The sequence below is a fragment of the Lasiodiplodia theobromae genome (genome assembly GCF_012971845.1).
Source record: "Lasiodiplodia theobromae strain AM2As chromosome Unknown scaffold_63, whole genome shotgun sequence".
Taxonomy (NCBI): domain Eukaryota; kingdom Fungi; phylum Ascomycota; class Dothideomycetes; order Botryosphaeriales; family Botryosphaeriaceae; genus Lasiodiplodia; species Lasiodiplodia theobromae.
In genome coordinates this window covers 111,552-138,506 of record NW_023336545.1, presented here as the reverse complement: position 1 = coordinate 138,506, position 26,955 = coordinate 111,552, and the positions used below count along the sequence as shown (strand labels likewise).

The window sequence follows — 26,955 nt, the reverse complement described above, 5'->3', positions numbered from 1 at the left end:
TTCGCGCTAGCATCACGCTGTAATAGGGTGCTGTACACCGCCCGTCAATATCAGACCCATTACGCATCCTGCCCGCATTGACGTCATTTTGGATTTCGCTCAATCAAGGCCGCATTTATCGACTACGACTGATGCGTCATGGTGTATAACGCAACATCGGCATTTAAAGCCTACCCCAGATGAATTAGGCATCAAGTAGTGCCAGCGCAGCAGTGGAGCCAAGACGGTGGCTGATGCGGCGTAGTCCTCGCCTATAATACGATTGGCTTAGCCATTCCGTTTTAAATAACACGGACCCTCTCTTCCCATGCAAAGTCTATTTTTTCTCCAGACGTATCTCCACCATGGACTTTTCATGGCCCAAAAAGGAATTCTCCTCGCAGCAGAAGGCCGCGCTAATGCGACAAGAATCACGCCCTCGTCGTCCCTTCCCGAGCCGTCGTCAATCTCTATCCGGAACTTTAGATTCAACTAAGAAGATGCATGACCAATCCCAATCGCCGTTCTTCAAACTCCCAGCCGAGCTGCGACGAGCCATATACTCGGAAGCAGGCTTGGGCAACGCAACAATACACTGCTTCACGCGCGAATTCGAGAACCAAACCGGTGCAGCCACATGCCCTGTCGAGCGTCTGACGAAAATAACCTCGACAAACATCTACCACGGCAAAGTGTGCACGCATCCACAGAACGGCAGCAGCAGCGCAGCTCCCTACAGCGACGACGCCCCCAACCACTGCAGCGGCTGCGCGACAGCGTCTCGCCAAGCGCTGACCTGCCTCCCAGCCTCCTTCATCGACTTCGACCACCTGCGCGGCAGCAGCAGCACATCATCGCCCTCATGCATCGTGCCCTTGCTCCAAACCTGCCGCCGCCTCTACACCGAAGCCCTCCCGCTCCTCTACGCCGAAACCACCACCACCTTCTCCTTCACCGACCTCTTCACCCTGACCGACTTCGTGACCAGCGCCATCCCGCGCGCCCACGCCGCCCGCATCCGCTCCCTCGCCCTGACCTGGACGCTCCTCCCGCAGCCCATCATCGCGCGCAGCTCCCTCAGCCCCGGCATGCGGAGGGAGCTGGCCCGCCGCCACGACCCCCGCGGTGGCCGGCCGGTACTACTTCTCCCGCCGTACGCTGCGCCGCCCGCACACCTCGTCGGCCCGCCGCACGACGCTGCTACCTGGCGCGACGAGGTATGGGGGCCCGCCGGGGTGGTGCGGGCGCTGCTGCTGCCGGGCTTGCGGAGGCTGAGGCTGGAGCTGGCGGATCGGGTGGACGACGGGTGCGGCGTGCGGCGGCTGCACGAGGTGTGGTGCAGGAAGACGTCGGATGGGAGGCCCGAGGAGGAGCTGTGGGTGGAGTGGCTTAGGCCGGTGGGGGCGGCGTTGGAGGGGCGGGATGTGGTGGTTGAGGGGGGGATTTGGTGTAGGTTTGATGGGGGGCCGGGGTCGCGGCATGCGGTGATTAAGGGGGGTGGTGGGGAGAAGAGGGTGTTGGTTTTGGCGGATGGGAAGGAGGTCGAGTGGTGAGTTGATTTGAGGTTAGCTGTGTGTCTTGAGGTATGTACCAAGGCCTTATTGGTGGTGATGACATAATATTAGCATACAACGGATCTTTGAGATCCAACTTTAGTTGAATTAGGTATCGGATAGTGCCAGCGCAGCACTGGAGCCTTGGAGGTGGCTGATGCGGCGCAGTTCTCGCCTAGGTATGACACGATCGGCTTAGCCATTCCGTTTTAAATGCACCACCGACCACCTCATTCCACCGCTTCCCACCCACTATCTTTAAACACAACCCACCATGGGTGATACAAAGCGCAGCCGACCCCGAAGGTTTCCGCTGCAGTGTATCCATAAGCCACAACGTCCAGCCCCCTTAGACCAAACGCGCCGTCAATCTTTGTCCGGAATTTCCGCCCACAACCAATCCCAATCACCCTTCTTCAAGCTGCCGATCGAACTCCGACGCGCCATATACGCCCAGGTAGGCCTGGCTATCAACGCTCCGATACACTGCTTTACGCACAGAGTGATCGACGAGCACCTACCGCCAAGGGTCTACGGCAAAGTGTGCACGCTTCCCCAGGACGGCAGCATCGCGTACTGGGATCCCGACGTCGACAAGTACTGCCGCCCGTGCAAGATGAAAGCAGACCAGGTCCTGCATAATTACCCAGAGGCCTTCACCGAGTTCCAACCGGCAGGCGTATCGCCCTCCGTCGTACCGCTAATGCAAACGTGTCGAATACTGTAAGTGGGTTGCTGCCTAAAAAAAAAAAAAAAAACTCCCGCTCTCCGCACCAGCCCAGCCGGCCTCCTCCTCCCCCCTTCTCACGCAAGCAAGCAGCTACCTCGAACTCTCCACCACCCTCTACGCCGACCCCACCTTCACCTTCACCTGCCTCTGGACCCTCCACGACTTCCTCTCCCCCGCCACCACCCTCCCCACCGCCCACACGTCGCTCATACGCCACCTCTCGCTCACCTGGAACCTCCATACGCGCCTCCCGCCCGCCACCTGCCACGACATGACCAACACGGTTCGCGCCGATGCCTGGCGCGAGCTCTGGGCTCACATCGGCACCGGCACCACCACCACCCTGCCCGCCCTCCGCCGCCTGCGCCTCGAGCTGGCAGACGGCATCGGCAAGCGCTGCCGGATGGATCCGTATTTCGAGAACTCGGCTACGATGCGCTGGTTTTGTCGCTTGAACGGGCCGACGGGGTTGTATGGTGAGGAGGACGGGGAAGAAGAAGAAGAAGGGGGGGAGGAGCGCAGAAGGCCGGAGAGGTTGTGGGTGGCGTGGTTGGAGCCGGTGGGGAAGGCGTTGGAGGGGAGGAGTGGGGAGGACGACGACGACGTCGAGGTGGAGGGGGGGATTTGGTGTAAGTTGAATGACCCGGGTTCGCTGCATGCCGTGATTAAGGGGGGTGGTAGGAGAGGGGGGAGAAGGAGGAGGGTGTTGGTTTTGGCGGATGGTGGGGAGGAGGTGGAGTGGTGATGGGAAGGAAGGTGTTGGCGGCATGTCCCGCTGCGTATGGTTGAATTGTCAGATGATTCTAGTATATTCGCGGAGGTTAGAGGCAGGCACGCAATGCGTGATGCAGAGAACCGTCTATTGCGAGAGTAGAAGGACGAGCTTTCTAGCGATAACTGGAACGCTCTCTAAATGGGGTAATTACTAAAAGCGACACCTATTTGCATCGAGTATGGTCAGCCATTCGATGGCACAGCCTGCTAGACACACACTCCTGGCCCGACTCTATCTCAAGACTTAGTGCCTTTAACGATAGCTAGAGCATCTGTTATCGTGCTTATACGCTTCTAAATCCCTATTAGAGCTCGCTCCGCTATCTGATTTATTTCTACCACTCATCTCCCCTTTCGAAGATCTTAATGATAACGCTGTAGAATCTGTTTGCTTCACTTTTAAGACGTCGTAGGTCTCTCTATACTCATCAACGGGTTCTTCCAGATCTGTGTCCCGCCCGAATTTGACTACGACTGGGCTTATTCAAACAACTCAAAAGGGCTCTTGCGGCACGCAGGGAAAATTGGCCTGAAAACACGGTATAATGAAATTTTCCTGCTTTTGTTCGGCTTGATTTTGCACTTACTGTTGTATCGAACGATCGCCTAGGTGCTGGCGCAGCACTAGAGCCTTGGTGGTGGTGGCTGATGCGGCGCAGCCATCGCGTACTAGTGTAGCCCTTTCCTTTTAAATACAACAACAACCATCCCATTTAACACTCTTCCACTCGACGTCTGAAAGCACTCCCTGCTATGGATGGTATAAAGCTAAATGTGAGGGGTCCGGGAACCGGCGTCTTCTTGCAGCTACGTGAAGACCAGCGTCCTCGTCCTTTAGACCAAGCTCGACGCCGCCAATCTCTGTCTGAAACCCATGCTCACGACCAATCCCAATCTCCACTTTTCAAGCTTCCGATTGAGATACGTCAAGCCATCTACGTCGAGGCAGGCCTGGCCAGCAACACCACGATACACTGCTTCACGCACACCATCAACAACCAGAAGCATGGCGCCCCTCGCCCAGCTAGACGGATTATCGGCAAACTGTGCACGCTCCCCCCAAACCTCGGAATCCCATACTCCGATCCAGCAGCCTATCCCCACTGCCCTCCATGCGGAATAAAAGCGCAGCAAGCCCTCCACTGCCGGCCCGACGCATTCACCAACTACGACCTCGAAGGCACCTCGCCCTCCATCACCCCCCTCCTCCAAACATGCCGAAGAATGTACGTCGTTCCCCCTTTCCCCCTCCCCCTCCCCCACTCACACTGCAACCAGCTACACCGAAGCCGCCCCCACCCTCTACACCACCAACACCTTCTCCTTCACCTGCACCTGGACCCTCACCGACTTCCTCGCCTGCACCCTCCTGACCGCGCACACCTCGCGCATCCACCGCCTCTCCCTGGCCTGGAACCTGTACCCGTCGTACCCGCCGCACCTGCGGCCGGGCGTGCACGACAACCCGTACAGCGACGCCAGCTGGCACGCGCTGTGGGCGCGCGTCGGCGCGGACATGCAGGGCTTGCGCCGGCTGCGGCTCGAGCTATGCGACGGCATCCGCGGGCGCTGCCGGTTCGATCCGTATTTTGAGGAGGCGGATGTGTGGAGGAGGTGGCGGTTGGAGCCGTTGGGGTTGTTGTATGCGGAGGCGCCGTGGAGGTTGTGGTTGGAGTGGTTGGGGCCGGTGGGGGAGGCGTTGGGGGGGAGGGAGGAGGGGGTGGAGGTTGAGGGGGGGATTTGGTGTAAGTTGGGGGAGGAGGGGTCGGTGCATGGGGCTATAAAGGGGGGAGGGGATGGGGGGGAGAGGGTGTTGGTTTTGGCGGATGAGGAGGAGATGGAGTGGTGATGAGAGCGTTGGTATATAAGGATGAGGACATTTCTGACACTCGGTCAAGATGAACTAGGTAACTTTTACTATACACAAGGAAGAATGGAATGAACAGGCGTTCCATGTTTAGCAGGATCTTCATGGACAACGGGACAACTGTCCTCTGCTACCTCCTTGATCCACCACACGTCAGCTGCTTCCAACGGCGCCGCAACTAGGATACACGTGCGCGCTTTGAGGGTGGCAGCACTGAGTCACTGCCAGGTGCGCCGTCTTGCCTACGGAGATTCAATGACGAATATTTGGCGGAGGCGGGCGTTGCTTGCTGGGTGTAAGTAGCATCACCCAAGGGGAGATCCGGCGCTATGGCTATTGTTGGGAACATAGCCTTCAGCACAATCTCGATGTGGCTAAAGTCCAAGACAACTTCTTTGTCGGCAGCGAGTAGCTGTGCGTTTTTCACGGCAGCCTTGATCTGCCTCCCGTTGATTGTCTTCTCCGCCACAGTGTCCAGGTCTTTCTCAGTAATGTTTGGCGGCGGCACAACTTGGCCAAGCAGGAGCGTCCAAACTCTCCGACGGGACTTGAGATCTAGGTCCTCTAAATGCAGCATCAGATCTATGCGGGACTCAAACGCCACGTCGAAAGAGGCCACACGGCTTGTTGTCAAGAACATGAGCCCGCGATAATACTCGAGCATGCGAGTGAAGACTGCGGGCTCGTTAGCTGTCGTGATCATCGAAATTTCGGTAAAAACGCACCAGAAACAAGTTGACTGCGTTCCAAGTGGTCAGGAGTGCGCTTCTCCAGATACAAGTCACTATCGTCAAGGAGAAGGACGGCATTCCACTTGTAGGCTTGTTCGAAGATCTCTTCAAGTTTTCTTTCGACTGAGTGGGTTGATATTCCCAGCTCGCCGGCACTAACGACGTAGAGCGGTGCGTGTATCTCTTCCGCCACTAGATATTAAAAGAACTCAATCAGCGTTTTGCAAGTATGGATGTGAAGGGGGGACGGTGGGACAGACTGGTCTCGGCAGTAAGCGTCTTCCCCACACCAGACCCTCCTGTAAGGCAGAATATCATGCCTTGCCCTATAGCCAGATTAGAACGGAGGACAACCCAAGCATTCGATAGAGGTTAATACCTTTTCCCTTGATAAGATCATCAAATCTAGTAGTACGAACGCGCTTTCTGTGCATCCGGACAAATGATGCAACTAGTTGTTTAGTCTCGTCTGCCATCACGAGACTGGAAAAGGCAGTATCACTCCATACGATATCGGAGACTCCGTTCACGAAGATATTTCCTGTCGTATCTCATCTCAGTTATGACATCGGGTCTGATATAGAAAGTATACTGCGCTTACGCCACTGCCTGCATCTCAACCCGTACGCTCTTACGGTCGGGCTGCATAATCTAAAAAGATTATTGGAAAAGTCTTCGACGCGTAGCGGATTCCCTTCGTTATCGGCGGGTTTGAGCGGTGGTGCCCCACCGGATTCCGCGTCGATGATAACGCGCTCTTCGGCCTATTGTTTTGATCAGCGAACAGGACTTCCACAAAGGTCACACTGGGGAACATACGTAGTAATTTTCGTTGGATGCGGGGTCTTTGTCTGAGCTCTTCGTTGTGTCACGATAGGCCTTGTGATGGCAGCCAGCAAGGGAAACGAATACACGCCCCCTCTCTAGCAGCCTAGATCTGAGTGACTGCTCTTCTTTGTGGTACATGGCCGGATACACCTCGAGGTCGTGAATTGGAAGGGTACCAGAGAAGAAGGATATTTTGATATCCTCGTTCTTCCAACCAAATGCCTTGCCGTCCCAGTCTACATATTTGCAAGATAGGTTTAGAGACTTCATACCCATAGTTTCGACGTACTCGGCTCTTACTAGCTCTACGAAACGATCCTCGGCATTTTGGCACGAGTAGAGCAGAGTCCCAGGCGGAAACAGGGTCCAGAGGTAGTCGAACGTGATGACGTTGTTCTGAGCTAAGTCCCGGGCAGTGCTGTGGATGTCGTCGAGCTGAGAGGACAGGGTTTTGATCAGTAATTGGGTGTGTTTTCGAGACTCTGGATCTTGCTGTTGTTCAACTTGGTTGACAAGCGCGTCCCATCTGTAGAAGAACTCCCAGAAAGGCTTGGAGAAATTGAGTTCCTCGAGAGTCGTGGTAATGCCCGGATAGTCGACGAAGACCTCGCCGAGAACTGCCTTTAATTCAGCGCTCTGGATGACAATCGAGTGAAGTTGCAATGATCTTTTGCTTTCTGTGTGGCTTTTCTGAAGTCGGATGATGATAGGGTAGCGTCTCGACTGAGTCGTTCGTTCGAAAGACTCTTTGACATCCTCTGGGTACGTTTCCGTCCAGTTGATGCAGCAGTCGCACTTTTCGCCACCCTCATAGAGAATCTTTGCCTCATCGAGCGGCCTAATACGTTCAGCAAAAGCGTGTAGGAACTCTTGGAGAGATGGGGCGTTGGAGAGCGACCCAATTTCTGCCATTGGCCTAGCAGCCTTGAGTCAGTTTTGGGTACTGAGTAATACCGGGAAGCCTCGCGAGCGCAACGAAAAGATGAATAATACCTGCTTCCTGTTCTTGTGAGCCACTTGAAAGTCAATATCTGAGATAGATGCACGCACAGTACGTGAATTCTGTTTTCCTTTTGTGTCCAAAGAGTGGGACTATATATGAGATCATTTACTACCATACTCTAGCCATTTGGCCGTTGTGATCAATTACTAAGTGCTCTAAGAAGCTTGACCTTGCCGGGAAATGCGGCTATGCTGGTCTTGGCCGCAGCGCCACCATTGCCAGCTAATTCTTGCATATCCCAATGAGAACGTCGGCCTGAACTTTACTTAGGGTACCTTTTAGGTTTGTATTGACAAGCGAAGAAATTATTCGTCGATCGCAAAGTTTCATTCGCAAATCACCATCAAACACGTTTCATTCCGATCGATATGTCAACACCGTCCGATCAATCTCCTTCAATACTGGCTAGTCAACAGGAAGGAATGCATTGCTGCCTAAAAGGATCAGTAAGCTGACAATGTACAGCACATTAGGCTGGCTGGGCGTTTTGCAAGCGACAAACCTAATTGGGAGTTCTCTGATTCAGCCTTGGCATGCACGCATGGGCGGACCTCGACACCTCCACAGGGCCATCAATGAGGACAGTGAATCTACCTTGCATGATAGGTTTACGCTCTGTATTGGTTCCGACCGTTCATACCTGGTAGCAATCTCAGCAATTCCATGCCCAATATCGTCCGTTCCACTCTCCTCCCATAAGCATCGCCTGCGACTACCGTCATCTTCCCTCATTCCTTCCCCCACCTCTCCCCCTTCCATGTTATTTGCGTTACCATCTGTTGTTGTATCCATCGTAAACTGCATTGCCCATCATGCCGGCTGAAGAGGATCGTGTAGAGGTATCTAAGGATGCCATGCTGTCAAGTCGCGCCTTGATACCAGAAGTTTTTCAACACAGGTACGACTGCGGTGGGGACGAACTGCGGCACATCTTCGACAGACATCGTCCAAAAGAACTCAGTCGTGATGAAATCTACGCTGCACATGCTTTCCTGGCAGAAATGGGTGCGTGGTATATGAGGGAAGTGCTCGCAGAAGAATTTCGCGAGCTGAAGAATACCGTGACGGACGAATACGAAGAGCTGCCCTTCCGAAGCCTAGATAACGATGAAAGCCAGGATGCAGTAACAGCTGCCTGCACTGGACCGGCTCCCTATAATTACCCTCGTCTTCTCCCGGAGCCGTCGGCCATACGGCTCGTGGTGCTGCTACCGTCGCTAGAACAGCATGCAGACATCGTGTGCGAACTCTGCAACAGCGCGCTCTCCAACATTGTTTCGGACAAGTATGAAGCGCTGTCGTACGTGTGGGGTGACCCCAACAAGAGAAGGCCCATAATCGTCAGCCGGAAACTATTCCAGGCCACAGAAAACCTCGAAGCGGCGCTCAGAAACCTCCGTCATCCCACTCAGCCGCGGGTGCTCTGGATTGATGCCATCTGCATCAATCAGAATGACGTCCAGGAGCGGAATGAGCAGGTCAAGCTGATGGGCGACATCTATCGCTGCGCGCGGCGGGTGATTGTCTGGCTTGGCCCGGAGTCAGATACAAGCGGCGCCGCGTTCCAGCTCATGCGCAACAAACCGGACGTGCCGGACTTCGACAACGCTACCCCGCAAGAAATCAAACGTTTCTGGGCCAGTTTTGTGCCTGGGTTATTGAGCTTCTGCCGGTTAGTCCGACGTCCATGGTTCAAGCGCGTATGGTGCATTCAGGAGCTTGCCCTTGCACGCGCCGTCGATTTTCAGTGCGGCCAGCATTGTGCATCCATGAGCGATTTTGTGTGGATGAAGGGTATGTTCTCAAAGGGCGAGCTGTTTTACCAGATTACTGTCATCACCGAGAGGGAACTGCGCGGCGGTGACAATGACTCTGTCAGGGAAGCTTTGTCGTTCTTCATGAAGTTGGCACACCTACACACAAAGATGATCCTCACAGGCCTGCCAGGGTTTCGTCCGGACCGCGAATCTTCCCACTCTGCTCTCATAATTCTCAATTACTTCCAGGACTGGCTGTGTTCAAATGATAAGGACCGCATCTTTGCCTTCTACGGCCTCGTGTCGGCAATGAGCCCGGACAAGGACGCGCTCCGTCCGAACTACTCCCTAAGCGTAGACCAGGTGTATATCAGATTTGCCGTTCGATACCTCCAGCAGCACAAGGATTTGCACATCCTAATCACAGCAACTAGGCCATTGCTGGGATTCGTCGATACTAGTACTGCGCGCGAACTACCCTCGTGGGTGCCCGATTGGCGGGATGCTTCGAGACACGGTACACCCAAAGTTCATTGCTCGATCGGCATCTTTGATGCGCAAGCCACCATTTCGGACTCAATCATAGTCGAATACGACACCATGTATGACGCATGCCTCAGCCTTCAAGCCACTCAGCTCGAGTTCCACCAGGACTTCCGGACGCTCTGCCTCCACGGCATCGCGGTGGACAAGATTGAGGAAACTGGGACCGCCTATATACCGGATGGCTTGTTCAGTTTTACGGGAAAATCCGAAGTGCTCAAAAAATGGATGGATATCGCCGCACCGTCCTCCGAGCGCCGCTATCCCTACACCGGAGAGACTGGCCATGAAGCATTTTGGAGGACGCTACAGATGGATGACCAGCTCTTGTACATTCCGACTCAGGATAATCTTGCCCGCATGTTCCAGGAATCCAAGGTTCCCTTCACAGAGGACGATGTGGAGCCTGGACCATGCAGAGAACGGATCCCACCTGGGACCTCGAATTTCCTCCCTGCTGGGGAGGATGATATGCAGCGACTGGAGTCTCTAACCTCTGGTTATAGACCTTTTATAGGAAGAAAGTTTTTCAAGACCGCCAAGGGGCTCTTCGGGTTAGGTCCAGCCTCGGCTCGCGTTGCAGATGACGTGGTCGTACTTTTTGGCGGCAGGGCTCCGTTCGTTCTAAGGCCTGATTGCGAGTCACACAGGGTTTTGGGAGAGTGGTAAGTTCCATCCAATTATCACCAAAACGTGCTTCGCTATCTCTAACTGCCGATGGTCCATAGTTATGTTCATGGAATTATGGATGGCGAGGCGATTCATCAACCGCGAAGAAGAGAATTTACGGATCTCAGGACCAAAGAATTTCATCTTATATAGTATACGTACTCCGCAAGCCATACCTCACGATGATGAAGATAGAGTGTTCGGTTACTAAATCTATTACGTGCCCGCCTTGCAAGCCCGCTTTCTATAAACCATTTATGGCGGTGCTTGAGTCCTTCATCTAACCTCTGCGAAATGTACGCCATAGTTTCTTTCTTGCCACAGTCACAGTTACGACATAGGTTTTCTTAGCCATTTTGTGTGAATGTGGGGAGTCCAGAGAACTGTCAAACTGGAGAAAAATTGAAACTACCGTATGATGATTTTGTACGGTCACTGAGATAGCAAAGCGTGGTAAGGACTCGATCGCAAGGGGCGTGGAATGCTACGGATGCCAGCACAATCTTCCAGGTATGCCAGTAATCTGCAGATGTGGGAACAAGCCATTTCTCCAGCCTAGCAATGGAAAGACCATGAGTCCGTGCTTTTAGAAGATTCGTTCCGTGTGACAAAGCTTTTCGATGGATCTGGTGCGTCTCGCCACATGATAGCTTTATCTGAATGATTTCCTTTCGTCGATTGCATAAGCTGAGCAGCAACCTGGTTTGCTTGGGAGGCTTCGGCACGAACTACCCCAGCAAGTTAACATTAATCCAGAAAATTGCATAAATTTCAATACTGACTGTCGCCAAGAACTTCCCGGATTGATCTCTCAACCTCCATTTCGTGATACTGAAGAGTCTGCAATAATTCCTTGGCAAAGGCAGCTGCTGTAGCAGCCGCATAATTCTGCCAACGATCGTTTTTATGCGAGTCGGCGTAGTCGCATATTCCCCTGATCACTAGACAAGGGAATTGGTTCATCACCCCTGCAGACTCCATGTCAAGACACAGGCAGTCTTCGGACAGGCATCGTAGGATCGCATCGGGTGTTATCGAATTCCCAGACCCAATGATACCATAATGGAATCGCGGAGCATTGGAAGGCCTGGGGTTTCGTAAAATCTCCAGTTTCTCCTCGCAGTGGCTGCAGGATCTCTTTGTATCGTCCTCAAGGTCAGATGCGTCGACGTGAGGCGATGAGGCATCAAAAAGCCTATCGTTTTGCTCCCCTTGGTAGACGAAGCCCTGATTACCGGTCTCTGGATTGTAACTTCCAAGCTTTGGGTGTTTCTCTACCATCTGTTGCAAGATTTCCGGAACTCCGGACCCCCTGATTCCATGATTCACCGCCAAGTTGCCTAACGCTCCTCGCAACACCTCTGGTGGTGCAGCGAGAAAGCCGACGCGCTCGAACTTGTCTCCTTTGAGTTTTCCCAGATCGTATGTAATAACGCCAGAGCTGATGCCTCTCGGCTGGCTGATGACCACGTCTCCAAGCCGAATGTCATATTTCCTGAGCACTTTCTTGTTTGAAACCCTGGGCAAGCCGGCACCGGTTCCGACCATCAGACCGATTCTGAGATGTGGAAAGGAGCTGCGCAGGTTTGACGCTGTTACAGCAGCAGGGGTTGTTCCTTCTTCTCCGGCAGGCACAGATGTAATAATGATATTGTGTCGGCCAATCCTGCCTAAGAAGTATTGGTTGGTGTCTCTGGGGTGCCTCGCGAAATCATCTGGAAAATCGTGCTCGTCGCCATCAAACATAGCAGTCGCAGCTACGAGCTCGTGCTCGCGAGCAGCAATCCATCCGATAGTGTAACATCGCACGCTTGGTAGCTTCTTTGAGGACGACATTGCTAGCGGGGGTTTGTTCGTTCGTGCCAATTGTTCGAAGCGAGGCGAGAAGATGAAGAATGAAGCTTGATGTGCGTGTAAAAGAACCAGGAAGGGCTCGGAGAAAGACCGAAACATATACGCGTGCTTCGGCCCACATTTTTTGCGGCGTGGAATCCGAATTTTCAATGCCACGTAGTAGCGGGGTTTTTAAGGCAAGGAAGAACTGCTATACGGACATTGCTGTGTACACGGCAGGTAGAAACACGCTGATGGGTCTAGTGTTATTCCCAATGGCCTTATGTTGGGCATTTAATGAAGAGGACAACACCATCCACGGGGATGATGGGGCTCTAGACGAACTGACTCGTCCGAAATCCTTGACGTATGTACACGGAGCGTCACAATCCGCATGCCGAGGTTTTGCGATAAGCAGGGGTCTGAAATGAGCCAATAGAAGCTCGAGACTCAACCCGGACGTTTATAGCGCAAAGTTCGGCTTTGCGTCTATTATGACAAGCATTGATCAGCTCGCTTACTCAGCAAGCTGCGCCGCGAGACGTCTGCCTGGCGAACAACGCTCTGAAGTCGGATGGCTGCCTACGTGGTATGAAAGCCTTGTCCAACACTATACTCTCAGAAATGCTCACGAACACATCCTTACCAATTTTTCAGCGCTATCTCACCTTCCACCCAACGACTGTATAGAGTTGCAATACGAACTTCTCGACGTCCTGGCCACTCAATGTCACCGAAACGAAAGGCATCTGGAAGGGATGTTTCTACATCTACAACGTCTAAGCGACCAGCGCTCCGGTCGCGGTATTGTCCTCGATGTCGTCCTCATATTCTCCGGTTTTCAGAGTCCTTCGCTCACGACGATGTGTATCACATCGAGCAACGATGGCTGCGCAGCAGTGCAAGGTGTGAAGGCTGTAGGCTGCTTCATTCAATTTTCCCAGAGGAGCTAGAGGGGGCTGTTCTCAGTCTCAGATCACTTGATTCGAACGGCTCAAGTAAAGTATGGCACAAGTGGGAAAATACAATAAAACCACTCTTTGGTATGATCGAAGAACGAGTTCTCATACCGAACTTTTGCGAAGAGGGGGATTTGGATGTGTTGGAGTTTGAAGAGCTCAAACTCCCGATTACAGACTGCATCGTTGAGATTTGCCCTTCAAAAGTCGAGGCCGCACTCAGAGCTTTGCAGAAACCGAGGATCGACTTCGACATACTTCGGACGTGGATGGAAGAATGCCTCCAAACGCACACCGAAAGCTGCGTCAGCAGTTCCGATCATGACATTGTCCATGGCCTAAGACTCATAGAAGTCAGAACAAGAAGGATAGTCCCGGGAAACCTTGGGTTTGAGTACGCTGCTCTGTCGTACGTGTGGGGGAATATGGAAGCATCCCAATGCGACGATAAACTTCCTCAAGCAACACCAAAGACGATTGAAGACGCCCTAGAGGTCAGCCATCTTCTAGGACTGTCTTATCTTTGGGTTGACCAATATTGTATCCCACAACACGATCAGGCGGAAAAACAGAGTCAAATCCATCAAATGCATCTCATATACAAATCCGCGGCAATCACGATTATTGCGGCTGCTGGGAGCGGAGCGGAACATGGTATACCTGGCATCAATAACACTCCGCTACATGGACCACCGTATTTATTGACCGCCCAGCGTCGGCTTCTGACTACCATGTGTTTCCGCCCAGCAACCGCAGTCCAGTTCAGCTCTATTTGGGGCTCCCGAGGATGGACTTATCAAGAGGCAATTTTATCCACCCGCAGGCTTGTATTTACCGAGAGGCAAATCTACTTCGAGTGCAACAATCCCAAGAGTTGTTCCGGTATTGATGAACCTGTCCGTCGGGTGCAAGATCCGCCAGAGCGACGTCTCCGAAAACGTGGCGGAGAGGGGTTCAGTATGCTGTCCGAGGGGTATGACGGTCCGGAGGATATTTGGAGTCATATCTTGATGTTATCCCGGCGACAACTGACCTGGGAAGCGGACCGCATCAACGCCTTGATGGGCATATTCGGCGATTTCCGGAAGTCCAATCTCATCATTAGCCAGCTTTACGGCATTCCAATCACACAGCCATTCAACGCCGACGAACAATCTGAAATACGAACAACATGGACAAATAGATTTCTAGCGGGGCTCTGTTGGGACCTGGAATCACCTGCGGTTCGACGAGATCAATTCCCCAGCTGGTCCTGGGCAGGCTGGGAAGGCCAACCCAGAGCGGTCGTCGACTCCGACAAGGGGGCAAATCTTGGCGTGCTGAAGGATTTCACTTTGAACGACAGGATTAGCCTCTGTTTTGAGCTCGAAAACGGAGTGCTAGTTCAAAGTGAGGAGTTTATACGGTCATCTGCCACCGCCACCACGCAGCCCAGGAGAGTCCTTCACATTGAAGCACCAATGCTAAGGTTTCGTTTCAAACCTTGCGAGGACTTTCTATACCCCATTTTGGAAAGTACAGTCCACGCAATACCGATTGTGAAGCACACAGAGATTCTCTGGAATAGATTGCAGTTGACGAAGAAAATCCCTGATAGGACGCTCTGCGCGGAAGTTTGGGACGGCATTCCGTTTGAAAGCTCTGATGGATACGTCAGAGTATTGGTACTTGAGCCGGTTAGCGATCATTTTCAAAGATTGGGGCACTTTGATATACCGAGTGATGACTTTAGCGATACAATCGACTTTCACGAGGAGAACGGAGACGGATCGCTTTCGCTTTGGCGGAAAGCAAATAAGGAGCAAGCTCGCTATCGAGTAATCTTAAAGAGGAGGAGGATCAAGTTACAGTAATCTGAACACGTATGTTACCTTGTCGTCTTCTCCAAATAGACGTTGAGGCTTCATCTTTGTTGCACTTGCAATTTAAGAAATAGTATGAAGGATTAGCAGTTGTTCGTATCTGAATAATTAAACCCAGGGCTTTTGACTTACTTTCCCATAGAGGGTGCCGCATGAGTCGAAACTATCGTGAACAGAGATACATGATGTATAATTCGCCACGCGATATGGTTCGCTACCGTCCTTTTAGAAGTTTAACCGCCTCTATACTTATAATGTATGGGCCCAAAGATATTAAACACGTTTGTTTTGATTGTGAAGTAGTCTAGGTCTGTTCGAGTGGTCCGCTCGCTTGTGTGATCCGCTCGCTTGTGGAGAACGTTAGTAACTGATTAGTGACAAATCCCGAGGTGGAAAATATAGTAGAAAGCTTATCCTTGGAGGAAATCGCCCCGGAGTTAATTTCGGACCTAAGTGGATTTAAGTTTCCCATGGTACTATACATTCTACCAACTCGGTAAACCCCTACCAACCCGGTAAACTCCTACCAACCCAGTAAACTCCTACAACCCGGTAAACTCCGCCGGCACGGCTACTCACATATCCGATACCACTTTAATGGGCTACAGCACTTCTACCAGCCCGTTAAACTCTGCCGGCGCGGCTACTCACATACCCGATAGTGCTTTGATGGGCTACGTTACGTTCTGGTCTGGCTCTATTGGGGTTAGAAAAATGTGCCTCAGACATCGCTGACTCATAACGGTCGGCTATATAAGTAGTAGTTGAAGAAGGAATTAATATCTTCACCCAGCGCTCCAACTACATTCTCCATTCTAAACCACCAATACGCACTTGATGTCGGTCACATCAGGCCAGACGCTCTGGAGCAATGGCTTCAACTTCACCGAACGGATCCACCGGGACACATATCCCTACATCGACCCCATGAGAGCCGATCTCTCTGGACGAGCGGTCTTCATTACAGGTGCATCCAGGGGCATCGGACGCGCCACAGCACTGAGTTTCGCTCGCGCCGGCGCCTCATTCATCGGCATAGGCGCTCGATCGGCAACCGAGTTGCAATCTCTGGAAGACGACATCATACACGAAGCCAACAAGGCCGGCAGAGGAGTGCCTTTGGTTTTCCGCGCCACGCTGGATGTCACGGATATCGCTAGTTGCGAGGCCGCCGCCAAGGGGGCTCGTGAAGCATTCGGCGGCAGGCTCGATGTACTCATCAACAACGCTGGATACATGGACAGACTGGCACCACTGATGGACTCGGAACCAGACGACTGGTGGCGCACATGGGAGATCAACATCCGCGGGCCCTATCTGGTGACGCGGGCGTTTCTGCCGCTGATGTTGGCAACGCCAAGCGGGTGGAAGACCGTCGTATCCCTCTCCAGCTTGGGAGCGCATACTTTGAGTGCCGGGGGCACGGCATACAATGTGTCCAAATTGGCACTGCTTCGCTTTTCTGAGATGCTCAATGTCGAGTACGGCGCGCAAGGTGTCTTGGCATTTTGCGTAAATCCTGGGGGAATAGAGACGGATCTGTCACGCACCTTGGACGAATCACTGGCAAAGGAATACCTGACCGACAGTATCGAGCTTCCCGCAGATTCGATCGTTTTCTTGGTGCAACAACGCAGGGAGTGGCTTGCAGGCAGATACATCAGCTGTACATGGGACATGGAAGATTTACTGGCGAAGCAGACGTCCATCGTAGAGCAGGATTTGCTCAAGGTACGGATGGCTGTCTAGATGAAGGTAGTGTCTATCGGCTATAAATAGCGTATAAGGATATAAAGAGGCAAATGATTCTGTCCCGCGAGTCACAATGGAGACTTGATGCTTAAGCTTCTAAAATTATTTGCGATAATTCAAGTCAAGCTCAAAATCACATGAGATACCGATGGCATTTGGTCCACTATCGCTTGTCTCTGCAGGCTGAAGGTCGGCATTCCTGGCCTCATGAAGAGCACCCAGCTCAGCAGTGTCTCTGGGGTGCCTCGTAAAATTATCTAGAAGATCTTGCTCGTCACTATTAAATATAGTAGTCGTAGCTACGGCCTCATGCTCGCGGGTAATATCGCACGCTTAGTAGCTTCTTCAAGGACGATATTGGTGGGGAGATTCGGCTATGACGAGGTATAAACTATTTAAGTTGACATAGTAGATAGATTAGGACTCGTTTCGTACGTGTCGAAGGGCTACGATAGATTCGGGAATAGATCCAAACATATACATGCATTTCGGCCCCCAATTTTCAGCGACGTGAAGTACAAATTTTCAATGTCACGTAGCCGCGGAGTTGTTACGGTATCCGGTTAATAAAGTTGAATCTCCCCTAGATCCCCACTCCACATTCAAACGCTGCGTGTCTGGCCAGAGCGAAAATAAGCAGCAAAGATCACTCTATTGTCGCGAGTTCCAACGCAAGGATAGCTGTTGCTGAGGTGATATCGATGGCATTCCACTATCATTGCCACAGTTCTAACGATACTAGATTAAGCTATATTACTAACTTAACTAAATGTTAACATTTAAGAAATAGTTCGTACTGAAATCTCAAAAAAGGGCTTGGTGTGCTAACTTGCCGGTTTTGGTGGAGCCGCAAGATCTTTTCCGGTCAGGCGTTTGTTCGGTAAGAGCACGATGACGTGGCCGACGCTAAATCCCACAATTCGATATTGTTAAAAGGATAAGGCACGCTTCCTGCACTTATTTGCAGTGCGCGGTCGTATTTTTACTGTTCCACAATATCTTGTCTTTTCCTGCACACCCCCATATCTTTCATCTGCAAAGAATTTCAATCACTGCCGCGAGTACTCTACGACGAACCTAGCCTCTTTTCTTTCGCCCTTTCATGGATGAATATTCAGTCGCATTGCAACACGTCCCCTCCGGATACCTCTAGACGAAAGGAATAATACATATCAGGCCTTTATTTCTAAAGACATCACCATAGACCATTCGGACTCGACAGAAGAAGGTTTCCAGCATACCGTGATAAAGACCTCTGCGACTCTCATGGGTACCCCAATTTCGAGGCTACGAAGCACCGACTCGCAAAGTCACTTTGCACAGGACGACTCTCAGGACACGCAGCTATGCCAAAGGTGCAACGAGCTTGATTTCGAGAACAGGATTAACCCGGCAGCTGAAGCGTCTTTCGCTCTTGAGATCGATAGACGAGCACTGGATTTTGCTTGCCCACTTTGCAAGCTCCTCGGGACAGTCTACGATGCAAACGATCTTTCTTTCTTCACGATCCATTGGCCGAGTGGCTCTGAACAGCAACTTAGTGTGAAATTTACCAACGATGCGTCTACAATAGGACTAGTAACATACGAATTCAGCGTATCGCTTCCCCGCTCAAGCAGAGCTGGGGCAAAACCGTCGTTGGACCCGACCAAAATTGATTTCGAGGTACTCCGGACAAAATTCGAGTACTGCAAAGCGCACCACACGGATACCTTCTGGGCCCCTGAAGGCTCGGATCACCCGGAAACCGCGAAAGATGCTTGCTGTCCCACGCGGGTCACCGTGGAAAATCTACGGGTCTTCAATTGCGATACGAAACTGGTTGAGATGGCCACTGTGGAAACGAAATACGCGGCCCTGAGTTACGTCTGGGGAAACCCCGATACAAAGGACCAATACCCGCAAACAATTCTTGATGCCTGTAAAGTTGCTCAGATATTCGGGCTCAAATACATCTGGATCGATCAGTTGTGCATTGATCAAGAGGAGGGTTCGGATAAAATGGAGCATATACGGCACATGCACCATATTTACGGCAACGCTGAGCTCACAATCATTGCTGCTGCTGGCCATAACTCAGCGTACGGCATTCCAGCCGTCCGTGAGGGATCTCGAAGGGAGCTGGCAGAGTTCAAGATTGGAAGCCTCCGGCTTGTGGAAACCAACCCTAGCCCTGAAAAAATCATCAAAGGGACAACTTGGGCGAAGCGAGCCTGGACCTATCAGGAAGAAATGTTCTCGAACAGACTTCTGGTCTTTACTGACCATGGAGCCTGGTTTTCATGTCGCAGAATTGCCCCGGAATATGGTTGGGAGCACCTCGATCCCTATGACGATCAAAGTTGGGACTGGGAAGATATTTCTGATCGCAGCCATGAGCACTACTATTGGCGTGGCGCCGAACCCGGGTTTCCGCGGAATATCAGCGATATGATCGGGGACTTTTCCGGAAGGGCCTTGACGTACGAGGCTGATATCGTCAACGCGTGCTCTGGATGTTTGGGGAGACTTGAAGAAGCAAAACCGCCTATACACCATTTGTGGGGTTCTCCAATACCGTTGCATTTACCCGATCGTCCGGAGCACGGGTCCTTGGACGGATTTGTAAGAGGATTATTGTGGTTTCCAAGAGGTGATAAGTTCAACTCGCTAAAACGAAGAGTGGGATTCCCAAGCTGGTCGTGGACAGGGTGGATTGGTGTTGTAATCATGAGGGCATACACAAGATATGGGTTCCAATGGGTGCCCAAAACCCCTACTGAGGTTTCGGTTGCACTGGAGCTTACGACGGGCGAGCGGCTTGACTGGCCAGAGCTTGAGAAGCGCCTGTTTCTGAAAGATCACCCGGAGCTGATGTCCCCATTCATTATTCTCGGCGCCTGGACTATACCGATGAGACTGGAACTCTGCCAAGTGGTCGGAAAACCTGGGTCAGTAGTTCGCGCCGTGACCAAAACCACATCTGGAGAAGAGATCTTTTGCAAATTTGACCTGTTGGGGAAAGACCTCGATTCGAGCGAGGAGCTAAAGACTTTGTTAAACGAGGATGTGTTTACAGGGATTTTTCTCTACCCGCGTTCAGAAAATCGGCTGGTGCTGATGCTTGCAATGGAGTCAGGAGAGTGTCATGTCCGCGTTGGGTATGTTATAGTGGCGAACGTCTACGTACGGGACGGCTCAGGGAAAATATCAGGACCAAGCCATGATCCAGACATTGACTCGTTGCGGTTGGAAAGAAAGGAAATCAGGCTGGGTTAATCTTTATTTCTCACTAGATTGGATAAAAAATGGCAAAGTAAAAAAGGGACTTGATGCTGCAGCTCAAAATTTTGGAGTGCATTTCGTGAGCTATAATTGAGAATTAACTACCGGAAGAACGAAAAAGAAGATAAAGCCTCTTTTGATTTGCTTCTATTAGGTATCTATCGATAGAAGGGTGAATATATAGCGCCAACTATACGAGTCAGGTCCAAAAATGTGTTTAAGTGGAGTAGGCGTTTTCAAGTTAATAAATAGAAAGGGTTTACCAATACCCATATAGTAAAAAAGAGTCTCAATTTGGCATGAATAGTAGAGGATTGGTGAAACACTCATCTCTCTGATAGTCTCCCATCAGGCAACCTTCGTCGTCGATCTTGTGGATCTTGCGCATTAACATATGCCCCTTGCCCGTGAGGTAGCTCTGTCGGGGCTTCCGCTGATTCTCCTACATCATTTTCGCTACTATCTGCTGGGTGTCTGCTGGCTGATGAAGGGCGCTTTTGAGTGCGGCGCGATGTTGAACGTCGGTGCTGCCTCCCTGAGCTGTTTTCGGATTCGTTGGTGATGAGTATTTTTGATACTCTGCGCACACATCGATCTAGCTCTTTCGATAAGTCTCGAGCTAGGGGCAAGAGGCTCTGCTGTTGAACTTCCCATGCCGCCATTTTGCATGCTGCTCGTGCCGCTGACGCTTCGATGTACAAAGCCTCGCTGTGAAATATTTCAATGTGTGACACTTTCACATGGACTGACGGGGTAATACTTACACACGGCATTTCAGCTGCTTGCGGATTTGGTGCAGTTCTGCAACCATTTGCTCAAATCCCGGGGGCTGTTCCTGAGACAGCTTTCTCAACTTATCGCGCACGTCTCTAAGCTCTTCCCGAACAGACTCCAATCCTACCATACTCACAAACGCCATTACTGACACCTTAACTTGGTTGAACTGAACGCACAGCTCCAGGACTTCCTTCTTCTTGATATACCATCGAAATCTACTAACCCATCGCTGCCACCTCGTCCGCAGACTGTCTTTATCCATCATGCCAATCTTGTTGAGTACGCGCTCCATCTCTCCCATGAGGTGCTCTCCCTGGCTAATTACAGGATGTTGTAGACCCGTTTGTTCATTGAGCTTTGCGGCCTGAGAATCGCGAGAAGATACCAGTTGATCGAATTGTATAAGGAGGTGGTCCAAAGTAGCGAGTTCCCTTTGCGTAAGGTATGCGTCGCGGTCCGCGAGCCGCACGGTGTGAATGAAGTTAGCTATTACTTTGCTGACGGAGCCGACGGCGCAAGCCAGACCCACTGCAGTACCGATGGCTTCCATTTGGGAAATAAAAGTCAAAGGCTCAGACTGAAGCGGATCGAAGGCTGGACTGGGTCTAGATTTATGCTTTGAAGTTTCGAACAAGGCTGAAATTCAGCCTGGTGATAGCGTTCGTGCGCAGCACACTCAGCATTGCAGCGCCATGGGAAAGTGGTGCACGTCTGGGAAACCGAAAGAGCATTGGGTTCCTTATTTATGGGACATGCGCTCGGCTGCAAAGAGCAGAAAATTTTTAGACCCTTGCTGCGGGCAGATGGCTGTTTGGATGCCGAAGCGAGCTGTGGCGTCGTTTCGTAGGTTACTGTGCCTGTTCGTGGCCCAGCGCGCATGGCCAAGACACCAATTTTTCAACGCGCATGACAGTGCAGAAATGTGTGTAGCGAACCGACCGTTTGACATTTATTGAGGGTTGCTCACCAGTTCGTCTGCTCCCCCCAACTGTCAGAAACTAACTCCCCCCGCCTCACTGGCACACTATGAGAACCAAAGAAACACAACGTCACATGCTAAAAGCCAGAGAGTACGAAACTCGTTAGCCCAGACATAAGCATAAGGAAATACGTATATATAGCAGATAGATTGCACAGTCAGAGAGGACAGAGATTCGTCTCAGGACTCGTATCACAATTGAGCATTTTCAACTACAACTTCTTACACCAACTCTAATCGCATTCCGTAGTATTTCTCCACGATTCCCCAGTTTCTCGATACTAATACTGAACATATCGGGGCCGCTACCCAGCCACTTCTTCTCGGATTATATCAACCGTAAAGTCTTACCCCTTTTTCAGCAGGCGCTACACATATGCCTGCTGGTCAAGGTCTGGAAGGGATAGTAGATTAGGAAGGAGATCAATTCCACAGTCATTAAACTAAAGATTTCCATATTTCATAAGAAGCCATTTCAGTTGAAGCCCTCATCCAGGTGTGTTTATTCACACATGTCCAGACGGACGAACCAGCTACACATCATCTACTACAATACCAAAGGAACCGTCATCAAACAACCCCCACAACCCCCACCCACTCCACCACCACCGGCCCCAACAACCCATACTCCTTCGCCGCATTAACCTCATAATACGCATCATTCTCCTCATTCGCCGTCACGCCGACGCTCCACGTCGCATTCCCATCCGCCTTGATGCGGTTAAACAGCGTCGTCGTCACCTCAACCACCACCTCATTTACCTCCCCCTCGCCCGCCCGCACAAGCGCCGACACATCCGCCACCGCGCCAGCCACATCTAGCGGCCCCACACTCACCCCGTTGACCCACGCGCGCATCGAGTTCGCGACGGGGCCGAGAGAGAGAATGGCACCGAGGCTATCTCCCGCAGGCGTCGCGAACGTCGTCCGATACGTCCCGACGCCGCTCACGCCGACCAGCGCGCCGTCGTCCAACTCCGTCCACGGCGCCAGCGTGGTGTTCGTGTAGTTGTGCCAGGTGATGGCGGTGTCCATGCTGAACGCGTCGGCCGTGCGGTGCCAGTCCGCGATGGCGATGTCCCAGGCGGCCAGCGTCGTGGCGGGGGGAGGGGAGGCGGTAAGGTTGACGGTCTGGCCGGACGAGAGGGTTAGGGAGGCGGGGCCGGTGAGGTAGGCCGCTATTCCCGAGCCGGAGTCTGAGGACGTGAGGCGCGCCAGGCCGCCTGTCGCGGCGGTGACGTGGGTCGCCGGCGCGGCGGGGAGCGCATCGGCCGTAGCGTTCGCGGGCGCGAAGGCGATGATGGTGGTTTGGTTGGAGGCGAGGGTGATGGGGATGATCGTGGACGAGTCCGTCGTCGTCTCGTACTGCAAGACAGGCGCGACGGCTCCGGTCCAGGCGTCGAAGACGTACGGCGTGCCAGTCGTGGCGAAGGTTACGTCGACCGTCTGCGCCTCGGCGGCGTCGTTGTAGAGGTAGACGTGGTCGAGGCCGTCGTTGCCGCCGCGCCGCCAGAACGAGTACCAGGACGTGGCGTTGGCGAAAGACACGCGGGGCTGGATGCCGGCGCTGGCGAGGGCGGCGGGGAGGTCGGCGGCGGTGGCGACGGTGTGGACGTTGGCGAGGCCGCTGGAGAGGATGGAGGCGATTGTGGAGGATACCTCGGCGGCGGCGCCGGGCTCTTGGCCGATGCTGGTGAGGTTTGTGGTGGCGCCGACGAAGAAGATGGGGAGGCCGGCTTGGGCGAACTCCTGGACTTGAGCTGCGCCGCCGGGGGTGATGGCGGAGGCGTTGGAGAAGATGAGGGCTTTGAAGGATTGCCTGCTTGGAGCAAGGATGCCGTCCTCCACAACAGCCTCAGGTTCTTGGAGGTTGTTGGCGGAAAGGTATTCATACGTGTAGCCGAGTGTCTCCAGGTTGCTGTCTTCGTACTTCGCGCTGACTGTCCATGGCGCCTCGTACAGGTAGAAAGCGAGATCTACACTTGGTGTGCCGGTTTGAGACACGTACTGGTTTCTGGAGATGTAGTGAATCGACTCGTTGATATGAAGCCAACTGGGCTGATGCTGGTTCCACATCTCGCTGAACCGATAGGTAAAGGTTGTGTAAGACGGCCAGGTAGTGTTTGTATAAGGGCCGGAGTACGCAAAGCCGTGGAGGACATGCATCGAGATGCCGGTGGCTAGCCCACGTCTTACAGACCAGAGAAGGTCGTTCAAGGTTTGCTGGTAGGGCGCACCGCTGAGTGCTCCGCACTCCGACGAGATGACCGAAATGCCAGAGAGATGGGCGGGGCCGGAGAATTGGCGGTACGTGTCGATGATGTTGCTGAATCCGAGAGACTCTCCTTCGGGGGCGTCGAGAATGGAGATATCGTCAAGCTTCTCCACGTCAGTTATGGAAATTAAGAGGGGTTGAGGCAGATCATACCATATTCAGCGGAAGATTGTACGCCGGCTGTGCGGAGTACCCGACACCCAAACCATGAGTCCAATTCACGTAGGCAGCGAGGTACTCCTGGTAGCCTTCGTTCAGTGTCGTCCTGTAATCCTCATTGCACTTGTCGCCGAAAGTGGCATTCTCAGCCACGAAGCCTTCGCCATACGGGAGGACCGCGCCGTTCCAATAGTTGGCGGCCGTGATGAGGTACGGCAAGCAAAGCGTTATATCGTAGCCCCTTGATTCGTTGAACCTGGAGGGTAGTTCTGGTGTCCACCAAAGCGACGAGACCATTTCCATGCTATCCTCCCATCCTACGTACCGGTCAGTTTGGTCCATCTGTTACTGTCAAGGATACTTACCATACTTGCCCACCGAAGCCAGGAGCTCCCTCGTCTCCTCATCGTCAAGGAGGTGTGCATCGAGAAAATCCGTCAACTTCTTGGAGCCTGTCAAAATAACGGGTTAGTAACTATTCAGTAAATATGGTCCTCTGAACATAGCCCATTATTTCAAAGGTTACCCGGCTTAGTGATGACCGACTTACCTGCAGCACTGAAGTGATCCACAGTCCACGAGCCATTCCCGAGGTACTCCGTCGCGTTCAGCCCACCAGAGCAGCTCTTCTGATTCGTATACCGCTCGTACCAGGCCATGATCCTCCATTCATTATCGCCCTCCGGTGCCGTCCAGTTCAGCTGTCTAGTGTTCGGGTCGACCTCCGCCGTCAGGTCAACCACCCGCCCAATCGTGTTCGCCGGGAAAGCGTACGCAAAGCTACCCGCGCCGGCCGAGACTTCGGACACTGTATACGCCGCCCACGTCAGCATTTGCCTCGTCTGTTTGTGACGCAGAAAGAAAAAAAAACAGCAATCGCAACAAGGAAGGAGCCAAACTCACCACCCAAAACCTCCACCCCCACCACCGCCTTCAACACCTGCCCCCCAAACTCCTCCGGACTATGCATAAAACTGCTAAAATAATTCACCGGCTGCGTACTCTCCCCCAACACCCCCGTCCACGTCCCTCCCGCCGCGACACTCACATTCCAATACGCCAACTCAACCGCCAACCCCTCCTCCTCGGGGACACTCGGCACGCCCTGCCCCTGATTCGCGCCTTGCGCGAAATCCATAACTAACCCTTCGTCCGCGACGGCGTTGAGGGCGGCGACGAAGATTTCTTTAAAGGCGGGCGTGCCGAAGCCGTATTTGGTCCAGTCCGTCGGCGGCGCGACGCCCTGCTCGGCTTCGGGCAGGCCGTATTGGTAGTACCCCAGCAGCTCGAGGCCGCCGGCGCCGACGGAGGCGATGGCTGCGATGTCGGCGGCGAGCGTGGTGGCGGGGATGGAGGCGTCGGGGAGCCTGTTGGGGTGGGTTGGTCAGTTGGGGGTGGGAGGGGATTGGTGGGCGAAGGGCGGGATTGCGATTGGAGGGTGGGATAGAGGGGAGGGAGAAGGAATAGGGGGGGACGAGGCAGAAGGTAGTTGGAAGTGGTGGGGAGAAAAAAGTGCATTCAAGACACCATGACGTACCAGTATCGGAACTTGGGCCTGTACTGGACCTCTGGCTCCGCAAAGCTGGCCGCGGCGGGCGCTGCGAGGTATGGGAGCAGCCCGAGGGCCGGTGGGAGGAGACTAGAGCCGTGCATGCTCACGTCTGCATCAGGCAATGCTGAGGGATTGTAAAGTGTCGAGAAGCAGCGTTGAAGCACTGGTCAAAAAGGCGCCAGCAGCATCACCTCATCTGCACCACAGCTCCCCTCCAGCTCTTATACCACAAGCAGGCCCGAGCACACAACAGCAAGAAAGAAACAAAAAGAAAAAAACGAAAGAAAACACCGCACTCCGTCCCTGATCGACCTCACATCTTCGGTGCATCGTCGCCCGAGCCGGAGCTCGGGGCGAAGGCGGCCATCGTTGCCTACTCAAGCTTTAGCTAGGGAGTTGCCGTGCGCCTGACTACCCAATTCTGCTAGATCGAAGAAAAAGAAAGGCTGTGCGCGGGGGAACACAGCATCGGGGATGCACCCCAGATGTCATTTGCCGAAAGAACGCCATATGCGGGGAAAGTATATGTCTCAGTGTGGGGAATCCCGGTGCGGCATATCGCTGCGTGTTCGTACCTCGAATTCGTAAAGGCCTCGACCGGTCCTCTTACTGGCTGTACACCCGGTGTACGATACCCCGAGACCCAGCAAGCTCGTGACTCGATGGGGGAGGGGTGGAGTACGGAATACATCCAAGGCACACATACCGTGATGGTGGTCCCGAAGTGCGAGCGCCATCTGCCGACGCACGCACACACACACACACACCTCTCTTCCGCCACATCCCCGAAGCATTGGCGGACTGCTCGCTCGCTCGGCCATATCCTCCCCCATGGTCCTAATCATCAGCATTATTCGTAAACAACAATATCGCCAACGACGTCACCGTCCGGCATGTTTCCGATTGGGGTAATTACCAAAAACGACTAATACTAGAATTCTTGTTTCTTTTCTGTTATAATAATAATAGCTAAGCCTAGAGATATCTACTATAGTAAGAAATAGACATTCTGATAAGAGAGCATTGACTTGTATAAGTGGACGACGGGTCGCTTTAGGTCGCTTTTGGGCTGGAGGGTCGCTTTTGGTAATTGCCTCTTTCCGATTTTC

The 26,955-nt window shown here is 52.8% G+C and overlaps 4 protein-coding genes across 4 annotated transcripts; 2 read left to right on the top strand and 2 right to left on the bottom strand.

Annotated features, from left to right (window-relative positions):
- Positions 1 to 5,081: 5,081 nt before the first annotated feature.
- LTHEOB_12447 (uncharacterized protein) lies at positions 5,082 to 7,374 on the bottom strand (the record flags this gene model as incomplete). Its single annotated transcript, XM_035509315.1, has 4 exons — positions 5,082 to 5,578; positions 5,629 to 5,826; positions 6,236 to 6,398; positions 6,454 to 7,374. The coding sequence occupies 4 exons, from the start codon at positions 7,372 to 7,374 to the stop codon at positions 5,082 to 5,084; spliced, it is 1,779 nt and encodes a 592-aa protein (XP_035364622.1).
- Positions 7,375 to 8,277: 903 nt separating this feature from the next.
- LTHEOB_12446 (Heterokaryon incompatibility protein) lies at positions 8,278 to 10,434 on the top strand (the record flags this gene model as incomplete). Its single annotated transcript, XM_035509314.1, has 1 exon — positions 8,278 to 10,434. One exon carries the CDS (start codon positions 8,278 to 8,280, stop codon positions 10,432 to 10,434), a length of 2,157 nt encoding a protein of 718 aa, XP_035364621.1.
- A 5,491-nt stretch (positions 10,435 to 15,925) lies between these two features.
- LTHEOB_12445 (putative oxidoreductase, short chain dehydrogenase/reductase family) lies at positions 15,926 to 16,837 on the top strand (the record flags this gene model as incomplete). The annotated part of the gene is made up of 1 exon (XM_035509313.1): positions 15,926 to 16,837. The coding sequence occupies one exon, from the start codon at positions 15,926 to 15,928 to the stop codon at positions 16,835 to 16,837; it is 912 nt and encodes a 303-aa protein (XP_035364620.1).
- A 5,593-nt stretch (positions 16,838 to 22,430) lies between these two features.
- On the bottom strand, positions 22,431 to 25,947 carry LTHEOB_12444 (Secreted protein; the record flags this gene model as incomplete). Its single annotated transcript, XM_035509312.1, has 6 exons — positions 22,431 to 24,239; positions 24,289 to 24,611; positions 24,660 to 24,746; positions 24,845 to 25,102; positions 25,198 to 25,661; positions 25,832 to 25,947. 6 exons carry the CDS (start codon positions 25,945 to 25,947, stop codon positions 22,431 to 22,433), a joined length of 3,057 nt encoding a protein of 1,018 aa, XP_035364619.1.
- Between the last annotated feature and the right edge of the window lie 1,008 nt (positions 25,948 to 26,955).